Source organism: Cyclospora cayetanensis, unplaced genomic scaffold (assembly GCF_002999335.1).
Source record: "Cyclospora cayetanensis isolate NF1_C8 unplaced genomic scaffold, CcayRef3 CcayRef3_contig_17, whole genome shotgun sequence".
NCBI lineage: Eukaryota > Apicomplexa > Conoidasida > Eucoccidiorida > Eimeriidae > Cyclospora > Cyclospora cayetanensis.
In genome coordinates this window covers 164,771-187,417 of record NW_020312114.1, presented here as the reverse complement: position 1 = coordinate 187,417, position 22,647 = coordinate 164,771, and the positions used below count along the sequence as shown (strand labels likewise).

The 22,647-nt window shown below is 55.3% G+C and overlaps 4 protein-coding genes across 4 annotated transcripts; 1 reads left to right on the top strand and 3 right to left on the bottom strand.

The window, feature by feature from the left end:
* The first annotated feature begins 9,763 nt into the window (after positions 1 to 9,763).
* LOC34623752 (histone chaperone ASF1B) lies at positions 9,764 to 11,135 on the top strand. Its single transcript, XM_022736863.1, has 3 exons — positions 9,764 to 10,192; positions 10,312 to 10,415; positions 10,757 to 11,135. The coding sequence occupies exons 1-3, from the start codon at positions 9,764 to 9,766 to the stop codon at positions 11,133 to 11,135; spliced, it is 912 nt and encodes a 303-aa protein (XP_022590410.1).
* Positions 11,136 to 11,424: 289 nt separating this feature from the next.
* Positions 11,425 to 13,000, bottom strand: LOC113147258. Its single transcript, XM_026337196.1, has 3 exons — positions 12,292 to 13,000; positions 11,856 to 12,114; positions 11,425 to 11,608 (listed from the first exon to the last, which is right to left on the bottom strand). The coding sequence occupies exons 1-3, from the start codon at positions 12,998 to 13,000 to the stop codon at positions 11,425 to 11,427; spliced, it is 1,152 nt and encodes a 383-aa protein (XP_026192981.1).
* A 1,074-nt stretch (positions 13,001 to 14,074) lies between these two features.
* On the bottom strand, positions 14,075 to 18,412 carry LOC113147257. Its single transcript, XM_026337195.1, has 6 exons — positions 18,213 to 18,412; positions 17,414 to 18,007; positions 15,683 to 17,092; positions 15,060 to 15,550; positions 14,267 to 14,774; positions 14,075 to 14,129 (listed from the first exon to the last, which is right to left on the bottom strand). The coding sequence occupies exons 1-6, from the start codon at positions 18,410 to 18,412 to the stop codon at positions 14,075 to 14,077; spliced, it is 3,258 nt and encodes a 1,085-aa protein (XP_026192980.1).
* Positions 18,413 to 18,533: 121 nt separating this feature from the next.
* LOC34623751 lies at positions 18,534 to 21,426 on the bottom strand. Its single transcript, XM_026337194.1, has 7 exons — positions 21,188 to 21,426; positions 20,651 to 20,953; positions 20,267 to 20,434; positions 19,904 to 19,995; positions 19,391 to 19,581; positions 18,657 to 19,252; positions 18,534 to 18,558 (listed from the first exon to the last, which is right to left on the bottom strand). Exons 1-7 carry the CDS (start codon positions 21,424 to 21,426, stop codon positions 18,534 to 18,536), a joined length of 1,614 nt encoding a protein of 537 aa, XP_026192979.1.
* Between the last annotated feature and the right edge of the window lie 1,221 nt (positions 21,427 to 22,647).

The window sequence follows — 22,647 nt, the reverse complement described above, 5'->3', positions numbered from 1 at the left end:
GCGCAGCAGAGAGGGGCCTTTAGGTAGATAGTTTCTTGCATTCGGGCCTGTCTCTTTGTTTCAGCCGGCAAGTCGGTTGCAAACAACAGACGGTAGGTGTGCAGAGCATCTGCAAAGAGAGCAGCCTAAGGGCTTACTCGCTCTATTTGCAACAGTGGATCTCAGGCCATCAGAAGAGCCCAGCGACTGAGGGCAGCCGCTTCCCTGTTCATCCCTGGTGTTATTTGGGGATGCTGTGTAGTTGTATATTTCACAACTATGCATCCAAATCTGGATGCATGCGCGCCGCACGGGGTTGAGCATCGCAGTATAGCCCGCGATGGGATCTGGCCGTGCGTCAGTGGCTTCGAGTACAGAGCCTTGGCGCCTAATCTGAACGGCTCAACAAGCCGAATTTCTGGATACGGAGAACTCAAATGTATGAGACTGCGAACGCCAAGATGAGGGCTTCAAGGGGCAGAGTACGCAAGCATCTGATAGCCACCTGGGTTGGGAGGGCCGCTCTGGCGCGTGAAAACTTGAGAGACTGCTCCAGAAACTAGTTTCGAACTGACGTCTACAGGATGCGGAAGCATAGTAATCGATTTTTAAAAATATGCCTGTAGGGTTGGACGCTGTAAAGGTCCTAGTGGCCTGTACAGCCCAGAAAAAAGTTGCAAAACGCTGCGCCAAAAAGGGACTTGCCCAGAAGTCAACCGAAGCAAGGAAACTTTGGGAAGCAAAGGGCCTACACGACTCAGAAGAGTCTGCGGCCTGGCCTCACAGAGACTGCTGTGTCGAAGGAAGGGCCTCTAGTAGTGGCGAAAAGAGAGCACTGCGCAGGGAAAACAAGGCTAAAAGAACCCGAAGAAGGTCTCTCTTGCGTGCTTGCAGGGAAGCGCTTAGATGCCATGAGACTGCCTTTGAGGAGCTGAGTCAACAAGTTTCTTCCTTAGACCACAGGACCCTCGAAGCCGCCCTCTGATTACATGGCCGTATCCCCAGGAAATTCCCTGGCCACAGTCGTCAGCGAGGGAGTAAAACGTGCAGGAGGATCTACTTCTCCACAGAGCAATCAACAGCTATACAGGGACGGAAAGACCCCAGGCGACGTACTGGGGAGGCGTGCTGCGGCTCCCTGAGACAAGAGCTTTGCTCGCAGTCGTATGAGCAACTCCCAGAGAGCAGCAGCAGTCACCGCTTCTAGGAGCCATTTGTGAAGACCCCCAAGCAGCTCCTAGTCAACGGTGGTTAATCAAGACACCGGTGCAGAAGAATCTAGAGAACAAAAATCCCTAAAAACCCTACAAAACCTGTGGGCTGCTCGTGTGGGGAGCAACAGCCTATAAGATACGGCTGCGTCTAGCGTCTTACTGACACACTGCAGCACCCGCATCGGCAAAAGCATCACCGGTATGGGAAAGAGCAGAAGCAGAATCAGGCGCACTTCGCACAGGAAGCCGACACAGCGGGCTCCACGTTTCCTTGCATTTGAGAAGTCAAAAGGTAGTGACTGAGGCCCAATATATCGAAGATGAGACATATTTTTGGATTTGATGTTGGCAAATGCAGCAGCAACGGCAGCGGGAGCCCCTCAAAAGCCGCTCCAGGCACTGTCGCAGCGTCAGCAATAGTGGGTGGGAGCTGCCACCAGACCAGCACACATATATCGATGCGCCTCGATTCCGCCTTCGACGTCTTTGAAGGCGCTTCTTTACAGTGAGGCCCCTGCAGCGCTCCGGCCGACGCGCAGAGTGAGGGTGAAGGAGGCCCTAGCCGGCGGCTTTGCAGAAGAATCTGCAGCACTTGGACCGGCTGCTGCTGGTGCCCCGAAAAGAAAAATAATCTCTGCCAACTCTCGCACTGTAGACGCGAAGACAGAAACTTCCTGGAAGTTCAGACTTGCGTGTTGTTCCCGCAGGATATACATAGGAAGGGGCCGTACGACCTGATAGAGAAGGGGGAATAGAGGCGCTTTAGTCCCCTCTGGCTGTGTGCCCTGCTCTTCCTTCTAAACGCCGTTTGTAGCTGCCTTTCTTGCTGCCAGTACTGCCTAGTCATTGTTCGCTTTAATGCTGTCTCCATGATCTCTGAATCATTCTGTGTCCCTACGTTCGGCTGCGTCTAGCCCCCAGACTCTGTGCTGGTTGGCAATGCCTTTTGTCTACCCTCGTTTGTTGGCTGTATCGTTGTTTTACCCTGTGGCTGCCTGCTTTTGCTTTCGATTCTCTTAACGCCTACTTGTTCCGCTCAAGGCGGCAAATAAGACCTCGACCAGTCGTGTGTCTCCCCGTCTCCCCGCTTTCGTCCTCCAGCCGCAGCCTCTGCCCGCTGTCCCTCCTTAGGGGTCGCTCTTCCTGCATGGCGTGCTATGCGTCCCCGAAACCCCTATGTTACTCCACTGCCATGAGCTTACATCAGTGGCTCTTCTCGTTCCCACCTTTTTCCCAAGTTCTATGACTAGGTGACCCTACTTCGGGCAATCCTGTTCTCGCGTTCCTTACTAGTTGCTGCTGCCGTTGCAAATGGCGGCACTGGCAACCCACCTGGAGGCCCTCGATGCCGAAGCAGCAGCAAAAGCGACTGCACTGAAAAGGCAGCATACAGAAGGAGGGGCTGCTACTAAGGCGAACGCTAGATGCGCCAACGGAGGGGGAAAGCGGCCGGCATAATAGCTTCTTCTGCATCAAAGTCAGAGCAAAGAGGTGCCCTGGCAAGCAAGGCAAACATCCTTTTGGGGGCAACTGCTGGTACAGCTGGCGGAAGAGCTGCAGCAACAGCAGCACCACTCTCAAGGCGTAGCTCTTTACCATGCATCCATCTGCGACTCCTGCTGCCGCCTCTGTAGGGACTCAGCAAACTGGATGTTGTTGTAGCTGCCGTTACACCTCAACCTGCTGCGCCCCTTGTCCTGACGATAGAGTCGCGTTCAAAGCGCTGAACGGCTTAGCGTCGAGGCATTCCAGTACCCCACACGTCTCGGTGCGTCGGTCTGTCCACAACAACAGCATCAACCGCAATGAAGCCTCAACAGACGCAGCTGCGAACAAGGTCGCCCACTGCCACAGCTGGCCCTGCAGCGCCATCAGTAAGACCTAGAGCTATAGCAGCAAGCGCGGCAGCAGGCAGAAAAGACGCACGTGTCCGCTCAGACACTGCTGCGTCGGCACGAGAGAAAGCGCAGCAGCAAAACGAGGTCAGCAACCACGCAAAGATGACCGCACCAGCCTGCTTTGCTTATGTGTGAGCTGAGCACGCCCGCGAACATTCCGTAGAAGAAGACGAAACTCAAGCCGGAGGCGATCCAGCAATAAAAATGCACTAGATTCCCCTTCCCTATACACTTCGATGTCCATGGGCAGTGATGGTCGTGGCCCTCTATGCAGACAGCGCAATCCTCGCAGTGGGAAAACTCTTCACGAGTCCATACCCCGCAGTCTTCGCAAAACTCCAACGGTTCATCCTCGCCGCCAGGTTGCTGCTGCTGAACGTGGTGCTGGTACCTCTGCAGGGCGCTAATTTTAGTTCTGCTTCCAGGAGCACGACCTGAATCGCCTTCGCTGCTGCTGCTGTCCACGTTGCTGCCGCTGCTGACAGTAAGTACGCTCTCCGTCTCCCACGAGTCGCTGCTGCTGCTGCTACATCTGCGGCGGAGAGGGGGAGAAGCCCCGTGCTGCTGCACCGATCGCAAGATAATAACAGGTGCTGGCAGGGATATTGAAGGCCCCTTTGAAGAAGGCGAGACGCCATCCTCAACAGAAACGCGAGGAAAGCCCTCACTTGCCCTCGAAATGTGACCGTTCGCAACGGCTGTCTTTGCGGAGATTGCTGAGGCCACTGATGCACGCCGGCTTGCTTCTGCACGAAATCCGCTTTCGCTTGGGTTTCCTGCAAGGAGGTCCTTGCAAGAAATCCCTGCAACTGCTGATCCGTCTGACGCAGCGTTTTCTGCTGTCTCAGCTTGCGGTACATGCCTATAGAGGGGCTGCGAGGGAGTCCCCATCATGAGCAGCTCTTCCGCGAAGCCAGATACTCGCGTATTCGGCAGCTGTTGCTGCTGCCGCTGCGCGCGTCCAACGCTTGCTGCAGTGCTCTGTGATGCGCCTGCAGCTCTTGCTTCCGTGATTGCTGCTGATTCAGCTGTGGTGTCTGCTACGTCTTCCGTGGACACTGATGCTGCGGTAGGGGGACCGTAGTCCGCAGCTACAGCGTCTGAAAGCGGAATGCGCCGCCCATACCTGGGGTGTACATACAGCCGCTCCTTGAGTTCCCAATGAATGCCCGGATCCTTCAAAACTGTTATGAAGAAAAAGGAGAATGTCGAGGTGCAGAGGCAAACGCCAATGTATGCAAGCGCCGGGAATTGCACCAAAAGGGAGTAGCAGGACAGTGTGAATAAGACGAGAAGAACCTGCAGCAAAAACAGCGGGGGCAGCAGCATTGGAAAGATTAAGCAGAGCTTTCTTGAAGGGCCGCATAAGAGATCGAAAAAGAACGATTCAGGGAGCAAAGGCAACATCAAAAGCAACAGCCGATGATGACGATGCTGCGACAGGAACGGCAGCTGCAGTGACCAACGACAAAGAAAGAAACGGCACGAGAGGCTTCACACAAAAGATGACGGATGGTAAATTCCTGCAGCGAAATTCCTCCGTTTCATGTGCCCATGCGGAAGCATCTCCTGAATCAGGCGCGGCTGCACCTTCAGGATTGGCCGCTCAGGGAATCTGTTTCTGGAGTGCATTGCTGCGTACGATTTGCACGAAGAGCATCGCAAGAGCGAACAGCCAGTGTGGCCCCACAACGACAAGAGTTCCATTCCTTGAGGCATAGAGAACTCGCAGCCTCCCGATCCGCCTCCTGCCGCAAATGCAACCTGTAGAAGGAGCACTAAGGTCTGCCTCAGCTGTCGCCGTTGGCTTGAGAGACAGGCGGGATCTGTGGTGCCTAGAGGAGCGCCGTAGACGGCCCTCCTCTGCCGCTCGGACGAGCTCTAGAGAGACTCTAGTCATCGGAAGCCACCGTCGCAGCAGCAACCGTTCCTGCGCTAGGCGTCGCTTCCTCAGGGATGCATTGAGCTTCAAAAGTAGTCTCGGAAACGCGTGAGGCAGTAGCGAGACAGAAGGATAGCGCAGCAAGTCGGGCACCAGCTCCTTGGCTGGGGTCGAGAGTTGGCCTCTGGGGCAGGTGCAGCAACAAAACACGAACCAGATGAGTTCAAAGGCTCCTGAAGCAGATATTTGATGAAAAAAGGCAGATATAATGAGTTTGTTAAGTGGGTCAAGGCAATTAGCCCGTGGCGCCGCCGCCCCTTCGTCTTGCCGGACTGCAGTACCGCCAAGGGCTCAAGATGACAACTTAGATTTAAACGTTCTGTAGACCCTAACAATGGAATAATACTCATGGATTAACTCGAACAATAAAAGGAAGAGGACAAGGGCACTGCCAGTCGTCAGCCTCTTGCTCTCTCCTAACAGGCACTTCTGCGCGCTAGGCCAGGGGGGTCAGTCGAGCCATAGGATCTTGCGACGAGGATTAAGAAAATATGCTCGATCCTGCTCGGTGATGACCGCTGCTATGTTTGAGCTTTGTGTAACCCTACCAACAAAGCCATATAGGCGCGGTTGCTGCTCTGGCTGATACAGGTGCAGGCATGCATCTACAGCAGAGCAGTTGCTTCCTCATCAAGGCACAAGCGGAGGACCTCTGTAGCAAAGGAAATCTCTGTGCGATCTGGAGTAATCAGCTCCCGTGTTGCAAGTGCTGTCTTCCGTTCCACAAGCAGTAAGGAACTGTGGTCGATGGGACAAAGTTTTCCGCAAAGCTGCTGTTGCAGACGCTACTCCCTATACTGTTGCTACGCTTGACGCAGCCGCTGGTATGGTGTCAGTTGCGTTTTAATAGCTCCTAATGTCAATATGCTGTGTGTGGTCTACTGAACCGCCTCAAGTGAAATCCTACAGATTGCTAGCGAATTGGCCTCTTATACCGCATCATCAAGAGCTTTCCGTAGAGGACCGTGACTCCAGACTCGATCCCAACTCAATATCAAAATATTAAGTGTCCTTTCAAAGGGGCTCCCTTACTTACCTGCCCGTGCCCCTACAAGTCTCGACACGATAGGATAAGAAGTGCCTTCTAGTGTGCTAGTAGCTTCAACCTTTATGCACTTCAGGCATCCACACTTAGCTGCACATGGCATATAGAGCGCACGCACAAATATTGCGTCTTCTTGTATCGAGTAAGAGTGGTCTGCGGAAAAGTACGAGCAGACAAATCAAATATTCAATATATTTCGCTACTTCGCAGTAAAATTTAGCTGTAATAGAAAGTATTCAGTTGAACGTTGGCCCGCTACACTATGGCGTCTGCGGTATCTCGTGCGTGGCTATGCAAACACTGCGGAGGACAGATAAGCACAGGAGACACTTCACCTCCATAAATACATGGCATTAGGAAGTACCGGTAAAACGCGAAGTTATTCCCGTTGTGCCTTTGGTGTAATTCGTGTTACTGCATATTGGGAGCTTTTTAGTGGGATGTCACTCTAAGACTTCATAGGGTCGCGGTACAACTCTTGCAACGTACCCATAAAACAACTATCAGCCGTTCTCGTCCGCTTCTTGTAGGGGTTGACTACTTTTTCCGCAAGAGTACCTTAGAGGCAGTGTACAAGTAACGTATTTCAGCCCGAAGACATAATAGTAATTAGGGAGGCTCGGGTAGCGGGCTACATGGAGCAAACGATAAAGAGTCTGTCCTTCAGGCGTTTTCCCAGCGTGCAACTAATGATCGAAAGGGAAGTGGAGTGTGTGTTTGACCCCACTGGCTTCCTCTGCCAATTAGTAACCCACGAAGCACATCGGCACTTGTTCGTACCCTGGTAAAAACTACTAAGGAACTGACTTATTGGTTCTGCCCTGCGTATATACTGCCTGTTACAGAATAGGATGGGCCCGTGTCACAAAAGTGAAAGTTGCACTAGTAGCTCCCCATCGAACTTTTTGAAGGGAAACACTCAGCATAATAAATGTGTACCTCATAGAGAGTTGCATAGCGTTTCTTTTGAAAACTTTCGCCATCGCTGAGACAGTTGATTGTGCAAGTTGTTGCTTTTGCGAACCACAGTTTCATTTCCATAAATATACCGATCTACTGGTAGAATCCCCTTTTCCAGCCTCTCCTATCCTCTTAGAGCTTGCTTTTGATCTGATATCACATAAACCGATGAGCCAAGGCTTCTATGAAGGCTTGAAGTGTATGGAAGCTTCGACAAGATGACTTCCGCCAAACCGATGAAGTGCTTCTCCCGTCGAAAAACACGACGCGTGAACACTCACTTCTCTGCATATGGGGAAAATGGACCAAGGTGCCACTTCAACTGCCTAATGAATTCTTCGAGTCTTTGTCCATCCTTACGGTCGTCATACCTTTTGGGTCTGCATGGTATCATTGGCGAATCAGTCAACATTGTACTGTCTCCGAAATCGTTGCTCCCTCCCTTCTGTGGAGCAACCATTTTCACATTCGCTTGCAAGCCGGCCTCTGCCTTTTCAATGGGCGTTGTACCACCGGCAACTTTCTTTGCCAGACGGGTCTTCCCTCAGCGTTTTCCCAGATAATAGCGGAATACCTAGATACCAAATAATTAGACTATGTGGCAGTGGAGTAGCGGGTGACAGCTACATCGAACACTGCGATGTTGTAAGCTGTAATGCTTTAACTAGGGTCTCCGTAGCGGGAGGCTTGGCCCAGACAATACGAACTTCACGAACTACATATTGCTTCTCAAAGAGACACCCGTCCCCCCATTTTCCTGTCGGCTCGCCTCCGAGTTCCCGATGAGGGCGGTCGGACGGCTAGATTGCGCATAGTTGCACCCGCTAAGCACTCCGAGTACTCATAGCTAGTTGCGCATCACACTAAGCACGCACGCAGACAATCTTGGGTCTGTTCATGTTGATCTAGCAATACTCTGCAATAAATAGTATACTAGCTGACCAATCAGTCAATGCATTACGAATTCCTAGTGATTTATGGCATGTGGCGTACTACGTACTCAGTATCTAACATTTGTACAGCCTGCACATATGGAGTGAGGTGTCCCCTTCCGAAAACCTTAGATGGAGCATTACATCAACGGTAGCCTTAGCTTTGTAAGCGCCTCCACAGGCCTTTTGTTTGATGAGAATTTTACTCAAGAACGTCTGTCAGGTAAAAGAAGGAATCCGGGAGAGAATGCTTTGGAAAAGTGGGTTTGAGATCTTGCTGTAAGCCTAGTACGAGCAGATTTGATTTTTGAATCCTCTTAACATGCTGGAAGGTTTCGTGGGTTTTTTTTGACCAAGGGCAACCGAAAGGGTGGTGAGATGTAAATGAATTGTGCACGCGCCCCTAGCCTCTACAGTCTCGAAAGAATCCTGCCATTGCCCCAAGAGTTGATGCGAACCCATTCTGCCTTGTGGAGCCGCAAGGAAGACGTAATGGTCCCCCATATTTGCTGTTTGTAGCCTCCAAGCAATCGCTCTTTAGTGGCTTGCTTCCTGGTGGATCTGCGCTCTTTCCCCCGGATAATTTAGTGGGAAATCCCAACAAGGTGGGCAAATCTACGGCACCGCATGAAGATCCTATTGGCTACAGCTCCTTATGTGGGAGTAAATGCTGGACTTTATAAGTAAACAACACACAAGAAGTTGCCTGCTTTCGTTAAAGGGTTCTCGACATGTCTTGCCTTGGTCCTCGTGCTGCCGTTGCTGTTACAACGCGGCGAGCCTTCTCTGCAAAGTTGCATTGACTCGTTCGGACTGGTAGGCTCAGGACATGAGCGCTCTTTAGTAAAAGCAGATGCATGCACTTATTGTGCCTTGAGACAGGGCAGTCTGCTGCAGACAGACTCCTGTCTGGTTGCTCAGCAGCGAAGGAGCAGCAGCAACCACACCACTCTGTACACACTGTCCCCCGTTGTTTGGCGGCAGTGTTTTAACCTCCTCTTCGCCCGCGGAAGTAAATTAGTTAAGCATTTTGTGTCCAAAGTTTCCTGTAAATTAATTCTTAGTGGGGCAGAATATAGGGAGACGGCCATCTCCCCTGGCTGGTGAAAGCTGGAAGGGAACCCCCAAGCGAAGAGCCAAGACTCAACTTGTACCGGTTCCCCCGCAACTTGCCCTCGCATCTCCCCTTCCCCATCAAGACCCCCCAGCTGTCTTCCTATTTTATAGCTCGCTCTAACGCTAAAGGGGAGCACCGCAACTGCGCAGGAGTAAGCCCCCTGCTTCGGCCTCCCTTCTCTAAGACAGGAGTTCCCTCGCGGTCGGTCGCCTCTTCCTGCGCGCCATGTCTTGTGCGCCGGCAGTGGATGCTGCCATTTTCTGAATATTCTCTCCTGGTGGCGTTTAGCACGCTCGTTAGTTTTCAGCTGCACGACGCAGCGCCGTAGGCGTGTGGGGGCCCCACGTGACGGTCCCTCGGCTTTGTCTTTTTCTGTCTGTCCTCTCTAGCCAAGGGAACGCCACCGATTGAGGGCAACAGCCTCCTTAATCGTGGATCTTTCGTACGGCAGCGACCACTGCGAACGCAAGCAGCCCCTCCGGCAGCGCCAGTGGCCTCTACGAGGCGCTTGACGTCGCTTCTCGCTGGTACTTAGTGTTTCCAGGCTGCGGTGGAAAGAGCCTCGGTTGTCTGTTCCCCGCAACACTCACCATCCCGGCCCCTCTCGTCTTCCTCTCCCCTCCCTTCCCTCCGTCCTTTCACCGCTTGCGACATCCGGACGAGTGCTTCTTCAAGAATGGCAGCCGTCAGCGTAACCAACATTCGCGTCCTGAACAACCCCTGTCCCCTGAATGCGCCTTTCCTCTTCGAAATCCACTTCGAGTCTCAACAGGCCCTGAAGCACGATGTCGAATGGAGGGTCGTCTATGTCGGCTCAGGGGAGCACCACAGCACGCCGCCGTATCCGCAGAAACACAAATCAGCAGCGGGGGCAGCCGGAGGGTCCAGCGGAACTGCGCAAGCGGGGGGCGTCGATGGCACAGAGGGCAGCATGCATGCAGACGGGGAAGCTGGAAATCAGGCAGCCCCTTCAGCAAGCAACAACAGTGCCAAGAAAACTCCGAGTAGAGGGGCAGACTATGTGCTGGACAGCGTGCTCTTGGGCCCCATAGAGAGGGGCGCACTGGCCTTCGAATTCGCCGTAAACGCTCCAGATTTCACGCAGGTCAGAACTGCGGTGGCATTGTGTGGTTCATGCAGAGCTTTGGTCGCAGAGACTGCGGCTGCCTCCTATTCAGAGCCTTGCTTTTTCTTGTGGACTTCTGCCTCTCAAATATGCTGCAGATGGACCCTGGGAGTGTTGAGGGGATGCAGGCAGTGCTGGTTTGCGGGCTTTACAAGGAAAAGGAGTTCGTCCGCATCGGCTACTACCTAAACAACGCATACAGGTCAGTCGAGGCCAGAAGGCTGCCTTTCTTCGAGGTTCTGGTGTTGCCAACTGGGTCGCTCGCAGGTGCATCCTCTGGCTCAGTTTGGCCTTTGGAGAGAGCTAAATGCCGTGAAAGGGCTCTTCAACACACAGCACCCTAGTACTTGCACGTGGCCTCCGCTTCGTCCCCTTCTGTAGTGTAGGTCTTTGCCTCTGCGTGCTGATTGTGGATGTGTGGGGTTGCGGCTTTTGTGTGTGTGTGTGTCTACGGGAGGCGAGCACCCCGGAAGTGGCAAGAGCCTCTGTTTGCGAGGGGAAGCGCAGTTGCGAGCGGTGTATGTGGTGTTGTCCTTGCTGCAGCGATCCTGCCCTGCGAGAAAACCCCCCAGAATCGCCAATCTATGAGCGACTCGTACGTTGTGTAGTGGACGCTCCACGAGTAACGCGCTTCCAAATCGAGTGGGATGATGAGGGACCGTCTGGGGCCCCCGATGCTCAAAACGCACTGCAGCCAAGCTCCAAGCACGCCTTCAACACGCAGGCTACGACGAAAGCTGAACATGCTGCTGCTGTTGGCGGCGAGGAGACCTCGCCGGCGCCTCATGGAGGAGTAAGCCAACCGATGGACCGCAGAGATTTTAAGCGCAAAAGAGTTGAGGGGCCCCCCAGCCCGAAGGTTCCCGATACTCCCAACGGGGAGGCTCCACTTACTAAAGCCGAGGGGGGAAGCGAGGCCTGAGGGGCAGCAAGTTGTAGGTTGTGGCCTTTATTTTTTGTGGCGAGCAACCGAATGGGGGGTCAGGGAATGTGTACTGCGGGAGCGCGCTGCGGCTCGTAGGCCTCCCGAGTGCCAGGGGAAAGGCTCGCAGGGTGTGGACTCTCGTGGCTGCTTTCATTTTGCTATTTGCTTCCAGGAGGCGGCTGCATGCGAAATGGAGATCGACATCAATTAAGGGAGGGAGGGAGGGGTTCTGGTGTCTCTTGTTGACCGGAGCAAGCTACTACATCTAGGAAGTCACCATAGCTTCTCATGTGACTGACTGTTGCCAACAGATTATAGCGAAGGGGTCGTCAGTAGACTCCCCTACACTACCAAAGGTGGTTTCTCCGCCCGCATCTCCGCACGGCCGGGGGTGACACGGAGGGGTTGCTCTAAGGCAGCCATCCAATCGGCGGCCTCCCAGGAAGGGGGTCCCCGTAAACCCGTTTATCCTTTTTTGAAAAGCAGTACATTGGCAGGCTTATAGGCTCCACACATCAGGTCGCTATGCAGCAAAGGGCCGACAGAAAGCCTGCTACTATAGGGGTTCGGGAAAGGGCGTCCGTGAAGAGTCCCCCCTTCCCCCAACCCCCGTTTCTTTCTTAGTGCTTCCCTCAGTGTATCGTGCACCGCGGTAAGGCCAATGTAGAAAGCCAGTACAGTCGATACATAGCTGCAGAGACACGGAGACTCTGCTACTTAACTCGGCCCGACGGAAATGACACGGCGCGGCGACTTCGCCCGTTGGGAGTGCCCCCTCGGGAAAGGGGGCGTGCAACAGACGAAGCAGCTACACGAGGACGAGACCACCGAGGCCACGCCTGCGGTGCCTCGCTCTCGGCCTTTATTGCCACTTGCCGCAGCTCCTGCAAGAGCCCCCGACTTCGCTGAGCAACCAGTGCGCTCCCTGGGACCCTCGCAGTTGCTCCGGCGGCTGGACACACTACCCCCGAAGATGCTGGTTTTGGGGCCTCGTGCGAGGGGCCCCCGACGAAGGGCCTTTCGCAGGTTGCAGGATCGGCTGCACTACTGCCAGCGGCAGTGTCGCTGCAGCTTGCCACTGCTGCTGTCTCAGCAGCAGGAGCAGGAGCTGCAGAAGAGGGAGGCGGGGAGCCAGATGAGAGGGACGGATGACGGCTGAAGGCGGCGTGTACCTCTTTTCTGACGAGTCGCAGAAGTTCTGTGTAACAGAGGGCGAACGCTGCTTGGCACTGCCTCGTTGCTGCTGCTTTCTTGCTGCTGTTGATGAATGCTCTTCCGCCGGACATTATATTAGGACTGCTGGTCTTGTCCAGAGGAAAATGAGAAGGCAGTCTTTTCTCTGAGTGAGGAGTTGTGGCAACTTTAAGGGCGTCTCCGTCAGTTCCTCCTGCACTCCGTAGGCCCTCCTTCGAGGGAACCCCTTTGCTCCGAGAGCCTAGGCGCTGCTTAAAAACTCGTACCGCTGCAAAGGTGGCCATACACTTGAGTTGCGCTCGCACCGTCCGCGCTTTTAGCGGGATCCTTTGAGGGCGCAGGGCCTCAGGAGAGACTCCTCTGATCTGCTCCTGGGGGCATACATTCCCCTGTGAACCTGCCGATGCTGATGCCCCTGCAGGACTTGTTGGTCGTACATCGGGGGAGGCATATATTGCGGCCGCGGGCCGGGCGTGGGCTCTCAGGAAGAGCCACGCATATTCTAGGAGTCGTTTAGAGAGGCCTGCCCAGAAAGCACAGACATTCCCTAGACAGTAGGAAGCTTGGGTTACATTCAGGCCGGGAGAGAGAGTACGCCGAGGAGCCCGTGAAAGAGGCAGGAAAAGAGAGTCTCGCCTTCCACGGCAGTAGGTTCCTCTGGTATACATCGGTAGAGGCATGCGACATGAATAGAAGTAAAGGCGCTACATGAATCTGTCAAGCCAGAGCAGGGCACAATAAGGATCAAAATACTGCATCCTGACACACCCCACGATCTTCTTAAGGGTTAGACTTACCGAGCAGGTAGTGAGGGTTTGCAAATCCCCCGAACTCTTTAACTACGCGGCGGACTGACAGCACCAGCCGCTGAAAAGCGAGGCGCATAGTGATGTAAATGTTATGAAGCACGCAGCTCAGGGAGCTGAGCCTCAGGTCTAGGAATAGAGGGGTTCCAAGACGGGCCCGCAGAAATCCAAAAAGCGGACGCTCTACCATACTCTGCGCAAACCCACCCCAGAACATGCACAGCATGCAAATAATTTCCTAAATAAACATCCGAACATGAAAGTGAGACACGCAGGCCCTTCAGGGTCCCCTTCCAAAGGCCGTTAGGAGACATGCAGGTGCCACAGGTGAACGCTACATTTAGGACCCATATGGCCGAACCGAGAAAGCAAAAAAGTTAATTGAGATAGGCACCGACATCAGAACAACGTCTCCAGCGGGAGCGGATCGTGCACGACTGCGATCTTGTGCAGAAAGACAGGAGTGACCGACTGCTAGAAGTCGGAGGGCTGTTCTTGCTCCCACAAAGTCACAGCCTCCGGGCTACTGTAAGCCTTTTATGGCTTTGCAGCAAACGGATGACTACTGGCGACCGCTCAAGGTCCTATACTTAGTGAACATTCGGCTATGCGCCCCGACTTGCACGCTTTAAAAGGGACAATCTTACGCTCATAAAGCTGCAACCGCGCCGGCGGTGGAGCGCAGCAGCGTCGCGAAGCGTCAGCTGTTCAGGGTCTTTCCAACGGGCAGCTCGGCACTCCAACCGGCTTCCCGCTGAGGGGATACGTAGCTCTATTCCAGCCCAGCACAAATCTACACCAGCATGTCCCTTTTTTGTTGCTGCTGGTGGAACAGATGCTCCTGCTTGCTCTTCTGGTGAAGCTCTTGCTCCTGCTAGATCGGGTGAAGACGAGGCATCCCAGCTGCCATCTATTTCAACTTGCAGTTTGTCGGCGTTAACGTTGGGACCCCACATTTGCTTCTGTGTGAGAAGCCGCACGAAATGCCGTGCTGCCGAGACACCCGGGGAAGCAAACACAAAATCGTCCACCCACCGGAGCAACAATGGCGGTAGCAGTATTTGCCGGAGCCGCCTCATCAGCACACGGTGGCGTGCACGGTGCGCGCCTTTTCTTAGCACCTGCAGCGAGAGATCTGCTGTTGTGGCTGGGCCAGCAGGAGTAGCGGCAGACGGACCGACTGCTGACTTGCTCTCAATTCCTTCATCTTCCGCTTTGTGCCGTTGCTCCTGCTTCGTTGCAGCACAAGGGCTCTGGTTTGCCGTCCGTTCGACTTTGCCCGACCTTCGCTGCCTCGGCGCAGCACAGCTTTGTGATACCTCAAACAGAAGCGGATCGCAGGAAATGAAGCTGCTGGGAGGGGTAGGCCCGCAAATAGAAAGATTTGGGGCCTCCCAGAAAAGTTCAAAACCCTCTAGAGCTGGGAATGTTTCCTTCTGTGGCCCCTGCAATTTCCCCGGTACATGTTTCTGCACCGCCGGATGAAGAGACGCTCGAGTGAAGCACTCACGGCTTCTGCTGAGCTGGCGGCACACAGCACGGCCACCCGATTGACCTTTTAGGAGACGTTGGACTTCTGGGTGTGCGTCTCTGTCTCCGTAAAACAGCGCACAGAGAAGTCCTGACAGGTTAGAGCCTTGGGGGATTCCCTGAAGCTGTCTATAAACTCCACTACGCACCCTGAATAGCTGAGATAGCGGCGAGGCGGTAGGCAGAGGATCCGGTCCCAGAGGAGAAGGCGGAGGGAGGCTTCGAGGCAGCAAAACCCAATGCATGCGCAGCAACAGTAACAAGGCTGCTCGCACATCCTCTGCTGTCACTCGTGTGTCGATACATTGGGGTGCTACAAAGGAGCAGCCGCCTGAGGAGGTCCCACGGAGCAGCAAGCGCCGCACGCAAAGGGAGGCGGATAAACCATTACCGCTCAGCAGCGGCTCTAGAGCGACGTTTGATTTGCAGGTGATTTCAGGCACTTTAGAAAGCTTTTGACGCTTTCCTCTGTGGATTGCTTCCGAATGAAGAGGCAGCGCTGCTGCTCTTCCTGCCACTGATGTTGTCACTGCAGCAACGCCTGTTGTGACAGCAGCCAGCGACAATCCCACTGCTGGTTCCTGGTGCTGGAAGGAAGCGAAACCCTCGGTCTTCGAAAGCTGGCCAGCCTGTGTTGGGGGCAGCAGTGGGGGCCATGGCTTTGCCGCACCTCCTTCGTTTGCCCGTGATGGAGCTGCATTCCTGCTGCCGATACGAGCTGCAGTGCCTGCTACTGCCGCGTTGATGGCTGAAAGCTTTGAGGACCTGTTTGAGTTGCGCCTAATACCCCTTAGGAGCGCTGAGAGGCACGGAGGGTGGCCTGAAGGCATAGGGGGGACGCAGAATTCATCAAGAACCCCAAACGTCGAGGTTCCTATGCGGGTAGACAATGGAGAAGGCCTACACGGTGCTCTTGGGTGTACGGCTGCAGGGCATCCAGGGGCGGAATTGGGTAACAGTCCTGCTCGTTCTGAATCTGCATTATTAGAAGGAGCAGGTGTAGAGTCGACTGATGCGCCTGTTGCAGCTGCTCTCCGGTAGGAGGAGAATGCCGAGCCCTCCGCCTTGGATGCGACAGAGTAGAGGGCCCCAGGAGTGGTAACGCGTCTGTACACCTGAAGGCGGTGGACGAATGGTGGAAGCGGCATTCTCAATACAAGAGACTGCAGCTCTTCATGAGAAATACTCTCGAAGCACCGACTCATGTCTCCAACCACGCGCTGCATGCGGTGTATGTACACTCGACGGATGCCGTGTCGCGGACCCTCCCGCTGGAGCAGGCGCCGCAGGCGCCCGCATTGTCGCTGGTACCGCCGCCACCACTTGAGGAGCTGTATATACACCTGGGAGTTGGACATGACAGAGCAGCCCAGGGACTCCGGGTAGAAACGGCAAAGGGCTGATAGGTGCTGGCACACAGGTCGAAGCACAGAATTTACCGAGAGGGAATTGCACCGTTCACGATGAGGGCTTGCAGGGCCCCAGTGCCCCCGCCTGCTAGAGTCTCCTTCCTGCAGCAAAGTGCGGAGGTACTGGCCATAGGTGGAGGGAGGACGAACGCCGTTAAGCGAGGCAGCGTCCAGTCCTACGGTTGTAGCTGCTGCGGGCAACTGCTCCCTCGAAGGGGGCGGCGCCAGAGGTGGAAAGGCGTTTGGGCAGGCGGCCTGTTGATGCTGCAGCTGCGGATGAGCCACACACTGCTGTTGCACCGCCAGCAGCAAACGCGCCAAGAGCGCACCACTGGGCCCTCTTGACAGATTGACGAGAGGGCGGCAGCCGCGGAGCTTTGGCAAGAAACGAATGCGGGGAACAGCTGATGCAGCTAGAGATGAGGGTAGGACTGCTTTTGCTGAATTTGCACCAGTCACTGCAAGTGGGGCAGCAAGCGCTGCAGATACAGCCGCAGTAAGAAAATTGGCTCGTAGCATTCTGCAGCAGGGTTTTTCGTCCTCGCGTTTCCGCTGTATACAATTCATGCTGCTGCAGGCGCTGCTGCAACAATCACTCCGTTTGCAACTTTCGCTGCTAGAATTGCAGCTACACATGCTTCTGCAGTAGGGGCGAATAATTTTGGAATCGCCGTTCTGCATGCTGAGCGGCTTTAAATGTCGAGGCCTCTTGACGCTCCCAGAATTACTGATGGTAGCAGCACAGGCCAGGCGTTTACAACGCAGAGGTTCGGTTGTAACTTTCGGTGCAGCCTGAGCCGACTTGTCTGCTGCAGAAGCCTCCAATTTAGAACCTTCTCCAGCAACAGTCATAGTAGAGGGGCTTTTGGGCAGCTGCGCAGCGTTTTGTCTTGGCCTGAAGCATTCAGCGTACAGCCGTGCGGAGGCCGCGCGCTCAATGACAAACCAAACACCTTTCCTAAAGTATCGCGAGCGCCTTTGAGAGGATTCGGCTTCGGTGACATAAAAATGGTTTCTGAAGCACAATGCAGCCACAGGTAGAGAAGCAGGCAATGTGAGAGGCCAAAAGCATCGAGAACAGCTGAGTTGGGGAAGTAAATCTGCACCAAACGGGCGCGCTCTGGCTGTTCTCGGGTATGCAAAAAGGGCCGGTAGGAGAATCTATTGAGATCTCGTGGGCCGGTCCGAAGCAACCCGCAAGCGAAGTGCCTGATGAGATTCGGTGAGGGTGCTGCTTTTTGTGTAAGGAAGCAGCAGTGACACACGAAAGAGCGCCATCCGGGATGTGGCTATGGGTTCACCAGAGCCTGTTCAAATAGACACTCGCGGAACTGACCTCAGGAGAGGGACAATGAAGTGGCAAAATAGAAGGAACAAAATTCTTTGCAAGTGGTTTTTTCTCTCTTGTTGTTCCATGCGGTTCTTTCTCCGGGTCTGTTGTTGCAGCACGCTAAGGCCGCTGCTGTTGGGACCAGCTGGATGCCGGGAGCCTCCGTTGAGTTTTTGCTGCTTTCTGGCGCTGCGCCGCCCACTAGGGGCGCCTGTCTGCATGCGCTGCATCAGCTGGTGAAGGGAAAAGGTCTCTTTAGAATTAAGACAGACGAACTGCCGTACCCGCCGCAAAAAAAGGCGGTAGTTGTGCGCGGACCCGAGTAAAGACGAAGGCACAACTCTTTGAGCGGCGGCAACAGCAAAAGCTGCCACACGCTCCGTCGGAACAGCCCAATCCAAAGCAGGGGTCTCACTGATTAGGCATCTGTTGCTGCTCCCGCTGGTGCAGCTCTTGTTCCGGCTGCTCCGCGCCTCCTTCTTCCACTGTGCAGAGGCTCGGCGGGCCGCCTGCGGGATGCTGCAGTGTCTTGCCAGCAGCAGCAAGTAAGGGCACCGCTGGTGCCGCCGTAGTAGGGCCTCAAACCCCGGCAGCAGCTTTCTGCGCGGCCGTCCACACATGTTTGCATGACGAAAGGCTAGCTCACGACGTTTGAGGCATGTGCCTTTCAGGAATGTATGGATACAAAACCTCGATGCCCCTCCCACGGAAAACAAGTGTACAAAGCCTACGAGGTCCTGCTTAGCTTGTACGATTCAATACGATACGATCTGTGGATTTATGAGTGCATTGCATAGGTGCTGACCTGGCATTCGTAGAGCGCAGTCGCAGGCGCCTCTCTGACCTCCGTTGTGCAGTCCAGCTTTCAGCAGCCGACCTTGTGCTGCTGCAGCCGCTGCCGTTGCCATTAAACTGCGAGCGCCTGTCGCTTTCAAAGGCGTCGGCTGTGTGCTGTGCTTCCAGTGCATCCGTTACTTCTCTTTGCAGCTTTTCAGCTAGAGCCATCTGGTCCCTGGCGCTGCCGCCTTTGCTGGCCGCAAAAAACTTGGGGTCACTAAGGACGAATTTCGCGAGAACTCGCGCAGCTGTGCGCAAAGTCCTCCTTCTCATGTGTGGTCCTATTCCCTTACCCAGGGGTTCCGTAGGCAGCGCTGTACGCAAGGATGCGAAATCTCGATGCTTTTGCGAAGATCTTGCTGCAGAGCCCTGGTCCGCTGCGGCGGCTTCGACAGCAGCTGGTATTGCCTGCCCCGGTGCTGCAGGGAGACAGCCGAGGGAAGCACTGCAAGCAGCCATGTCCTTGCAGCCCGCAACGGGGACGTCCGCCCGTGCGCCCGTCGGGGGAGGCTCCATGCGTGATCGCGGCTCCACACGGCAAAGAGCAGCTATTACGGCGCTCCGAGGAAGCCCCCCAAGTCTGGAGAAACTTCGGTGATACAGGATGGCATTGCGAGGGACCTCAAGTTCACGTGGACGCACACGCTCCCCCTGCCCCCCCTTTTGTTGTGGCTGCTGCTGCGAGTGCTGCCTGCTTTGGGGCCGACACCGCCGTCGCAGCGTGGCTGCTGCCCGCCGTCGCGCTGCTCGGCAACGGCTTTTGTCTCGTTTGCTACTGCACGAACTGAGCGCAGCGTCGAGCGTGCAGATGGTGCTTCTGTCTGCGTGTTGTTGATCTTCAACAGCCGCGTTCTTCTGCCCGTGCAACTGCTGCAGCAAATGCAAGCGTTCCCTCGCTTCTCGCGCAGCCCTGTGATCTCTAGCAAGCGCCTCTACAACGCCATTGGTAAGCGGCCGGCCACAAACCTGCACGTACACCAGACGCGTCGTCTGCAACTCGCCTCGTTCCTCCGTGTGCAGTCCCTGGCAGGGGCCCTCGCAGGCTTCAGTGGCGCAGCAGCACTCGCAGCGAGTCGTGCTTCTGCTGCTGCTACTGCTGAAGGATCGAATGCACCTTGGAGAACAACAGGCCAGCGTCCAGCGCACAAGATCTCTATCCGTCACGAAGACGATGCAATTGAGGAGTCTTGCAAAGAGACTAGGTCCCATCAAGCGCAAAAGCCGCTCAAACGGAGGCGCAGTAAGCACTTGAAAGGCCTCATTCAGCGGACTCTCCGCAACTCCACCCTGAAGACAGGCCCTTGTCACACCCGCCACCAGGGCGTTTCGAGCCACGGCTGCACAGACAAAACACAAACGAATGCAGGCGAGAGTAGTTAGCTGGGCAGGAAAGCAGTGCAGCACCTTAGCAGACAGCCAGTGCGTTCAAACACCCCAAAAGATGCACACACAATGGCAACATGTTGACGACACGAATCAGAGAGCCGGCAGTAGAAAAAATGTGGAGAGGGCTTTTCTTAAAAAGACAGGCGTTAAAGCAGCAGGGCGGCCGAAGAGGTCAAAATAAGCAGCAGTCCTGCACGAGGGAGGAAGTCACCACTGCCCAGCAAGTGACAGTGTGCACTTTGCAGCGCTGAAGCTGAGACGTGCCTGGTTTGCCGCTTGCTGCAGCCGCTCTCTGAGACGGCAGTAGCTGCACTACCGCCTCCCGGACGCAGCGTCTCAATGTAGCAGTGGTGGCTTCTACAGGCCTGCAGTATCAGCACTTGTATACACAGCAGTAAGCCAGTGAGCCTAAGGATCCCTGGGCGATGGTGCTGGCGCCCTTACTTCGAAACAGCCGTTCGTTCTCTACGCAACACATGGAGCTTTCCAAGGGGGGCAGCTGCACATGAAACCTTCAAGAGAGACCAAATGAACTCTTTGGAAGGCCACACGTGCATGCAAACGTGTAAGACGCAGGAGAGCGCAGGGGGTTCCTGCGCTCTCCTTCACGCTGAAGAAGAAGTCAGCGCCACTCACCGCCTGTGCGAAGCGCTCAAAGCCAATGCAGGAGCAAAGGCGTGACGCAGTCTCTGACGCTTGGCATGCAACAAGAGGCCCCCAATATCCTCAATGAAGAGGGCGTCCCTTAATAAAGCCAAGGAGCCATCGGCGCATCCAAAGTGACGTAGAGCGCACCACTCGCACCTGAGGGATTCTTCTGGTACTAAGGGGCCCCTCCCCCGCACAGGCAGGTGTACTGTAGGGACGCCTCCAGGGTTGCATTGCCAGTCACCAATCGTGCTGGCGGCGGAGTGTCTTATTCTGTAGCTGCTACTGCTGCTGCTACTGTTGCTGCTACTTTCGCTGCTACTGTTGCTGCTACTGTTGCACGACGTCCTTTCAGCAAATGGCTGTTGCTGCAGGATTTGGTGGTTTGTCGCTGCGCACACAGTAAAGCCCCCAATGAGCTTTAAGCAGTAAACGCCGAGGCCATATACGGGAACTCCAACAGCGCCTTGCAGCTGCTGTCGTGCTCTTTCTGCCGCAGTACCGGGCTGCAGCAGTTGCATCAGCTCCTCTCGCGTGTGCAGCTTCTGGTTGCCCACCGTCTGCGGTTGCTTGTGTTGCTCTCGAGGACGCCAAGCACCGCACGTTGCCATTGCTTGCTCAGGCGGCTGTTGTTCGGATTGCAGCGGCTGACTAGGGAGAGCCACAGGTGATGTGCTGCAGCGAGCGAGGTCACCCTGCATGTCGGGTATGCCCTCTCGATGCTTCCATCCGGCGCTGCTCGGGGCTTGGTCCTGCTGCAGCTGCTTTGGAGTCTGCTGCTGACCTGCATGCGCTGCTTGAAAGCCTGCTGCTGCTTCTGAATCACTGCCGAACAAACGTTCTCCGCAGGGAAGCCTTGCAAGGGCGCCCCCCCCCGCATTGGGAATCCCCTCCTGAAGGCCGACACGCTGCTCTGTGGCTTCAAGGGGGGCCCTCCCGAAGCTGCCACTCGCTTGCGGAAGCTCTTGCTGTCTGGGGAAGAAGGCTAGAGTCTCCTCATCATCGCTCGAGTCGCAGCGGTCTCGCTTTTGCTGCTGCAGCAGGCGGTGCAAGGCCTCCTGTTGCCGACGCAGCAGTTGCTGCTCGTGTTGCAGTCTTAGCAGCTCCGGCTGGCCCCCTTCAGGCTGCTGTGCAGAACAGCCCCCCATTTCGCGCAGCCATATACACCGTTTTCAGAGGTAGGGAGGAAGTTTTGCGGAAGAAGACGCAGGGTTGTCGGGGAGGGAGGGGGAGGCCTTGAGGGCCCCTACGGGGGCCCTAAACAGGCAGTCCTTCTATGGTGTTTCTGCTCAGAGAAGTTTCCTGAAGCCTCATGAAGCAAAGTCTGTATGCGCTTCCCCCAGGAACAGAAAAAATCGGAAAATCCTACGCCGTGTAACCCGTAGATCCCAAACCCTTGCACTCAAAGCCCTCGGCCCCTCACCCGATTCCTGAACCCTGAGGCCAAAGAGGTCCTAGAGCCTTTTTCTGAGCGCTCACGGCAAAGGCCTAGTCGCTCCTATTCCTTCGGAAGGGAAGCTGCATCTGCTGCGGGGTTACACACACAGAACGACCCCAGACATGTCTCGATGCGATGGGGTTGTACTGTTTCTCTGCAATCTCTAGCCGCCAGAACTAGGAAGCCTACGCAAAAAATTCCGTAAAATAAAATTCTGCCCATAAGGAAAAACGCGTTTCTCTCTCTAGCTTAGCCACGGATGATCCAGGGAACCAGCCTTCGGGGCCCCCGCTGGTCCCTTGTGGGGGCCCCCAGCCAGCGCCGCCTGGAAATCCGAAAATCGTGATGCGAGGGCACCCAGAACCGCGGGACTGCAGAAGAGGTCGACTGCCGTCTGAATCGATTCGAATTCCTCTGCAACAAGGCGCAATTCCCGTCTCGGAGCTGTACAGGAGCAGCAGCAGCAGCAGCCGATGCGCAAACCGCCTGGCTACTGCGCGAGTAGTGCAGGTAGGTGTCTTTCTCCCCCGTGGCAGTCTTCCAAGTGCTACCCCTGCGCGCTGCTCCCAAAGGACACCTGCCAATCCCCAAGAGGGTCGCTGCTGCCTCCTCGCTGCTTGCGCAATACAGCGCAGCCCGTCTGGCTTCGAATTCGCATGGCCAAGCTGCTGGAAGGCAGTCTCAGGTCTAAGCCCTACAGCAGCCTCATTGCTTGAGACTGCCGAGGCGTGCAACGAGGCTTGCGCTCTCTTGAACGCTTACAGTGTCGAATCGATACTTCTAAGGGCCTCGCCTCCTGCCTTCCTGCCTGCCTGCCTTCCTTGCCTTGGCCTCCACTTCACTCGGAGATGCATGCAGTTGCCGGGAGGCTCTCCAGGCAGGCCCCTGCGGGAGTTCATGGGCTGTGCAGCGGAAGCCTCCGCCACAGGGG

What these genes read in the sequence shown, in the direction of transcription:
- LOC113147257 (XM_026337195.1), bottom strand. Translation starts at nt 18,412, where the DNA reads ATGGCTCTAGCTGAAAAGCTGCAAAGAGAAGTAACGGATGCACTGGAA. An exon ending in CTGCGCTCTACGAATGCCAG is followed by an intron (nt 18,008 to 18,212) that starts GTCAGCACCTAT and finishes ACGGCCGCGCAG; the next exon opens with AAAGCTGCTGCCGGGGTTTG. An exon ending in TCTAGAGCCGCTGCTGAGCG is followed by an intron (nt 14,775 to 15,059) that starts GTAATGGTTTAT and finishes GAATCCCCCAAG; the next exon opens with GCTCTAACCTGTCAGGACTT.
- LOC34623751 (XM_026337194.1), bottom strand. Translation starts at nt 21,426, where the DNA reads ATGGGGGGCTGTTCTGCACAGCAGCCTGAAGGGGGCCAGCCGGAGCTG. An exon ending in TTGAGCGCTTCGCACAGGCG is followed by an intron (nt 19,996 to 20,266) that starts GTGAGTGGCGCT and finishes CTGATACTGCAG; the next exon opens with GCCTGTAGAAGCCACCACTG. An exon ending in TGTCTCCCTGCAGCACCGGG is followed by an intron (nt 18,559 to 18,656) that starts GCAGGCAATACC and finishes CCTTGCGTACAG; the next exon opens with CGCTGCCTACGGAACCCCTG.
- LOC113147258 (XM_026337196.1), bottom strand. Translation starts at nt 13,000, where the DNA reads ATGTATACCAGAGGAACCTACTGCCGTGGAAGGCGAGACTCTCTTTTC. An exon ending in GGTACACGCCGCCTTCAGCC is followed by an intron (nt 12,115 to 12,291) that starts GTCATCCGTCCC and finishes CCCCAAAACCAG; the next exon opens with CATCTTCGGGGGTAGTGTGT. An exon ending in TTTCCGTCGGGCCGAGTTAA is followed by an intron (nt 11,609 to 11,855) that starts GTAGCAGAGTCT and finishes TTTTCAAAAAAG; the next exon opens with GATAAACGGGTTTACGGGGA.
- LOC34623752 (XM_022736863.1), top strand. Translation starts at nt 9,764, where the DNA reads ATGGCAGCCGTCAGCGTAACCAACATTCGCGTCCTGAACAACCCCTGT. An exon ending in ACGCTCCAGATTTCACGCAG is followed by an intron (nt 10,193 to 10,311) that starts GTCAGAACTGCG and finishes AATATGCTGCAG; the next exon opens with ATGGACCCTGGGAGTGTTGA. An exon ending in TACCTAAACAACGCATACAG is followed by an intron (nt 10,416 to 10,756) that starts GTCAGTCGAGGC and finishes TCCTTGCTGCAG; the next exon opens with CGATCCTGCCCTGCGAGAAA.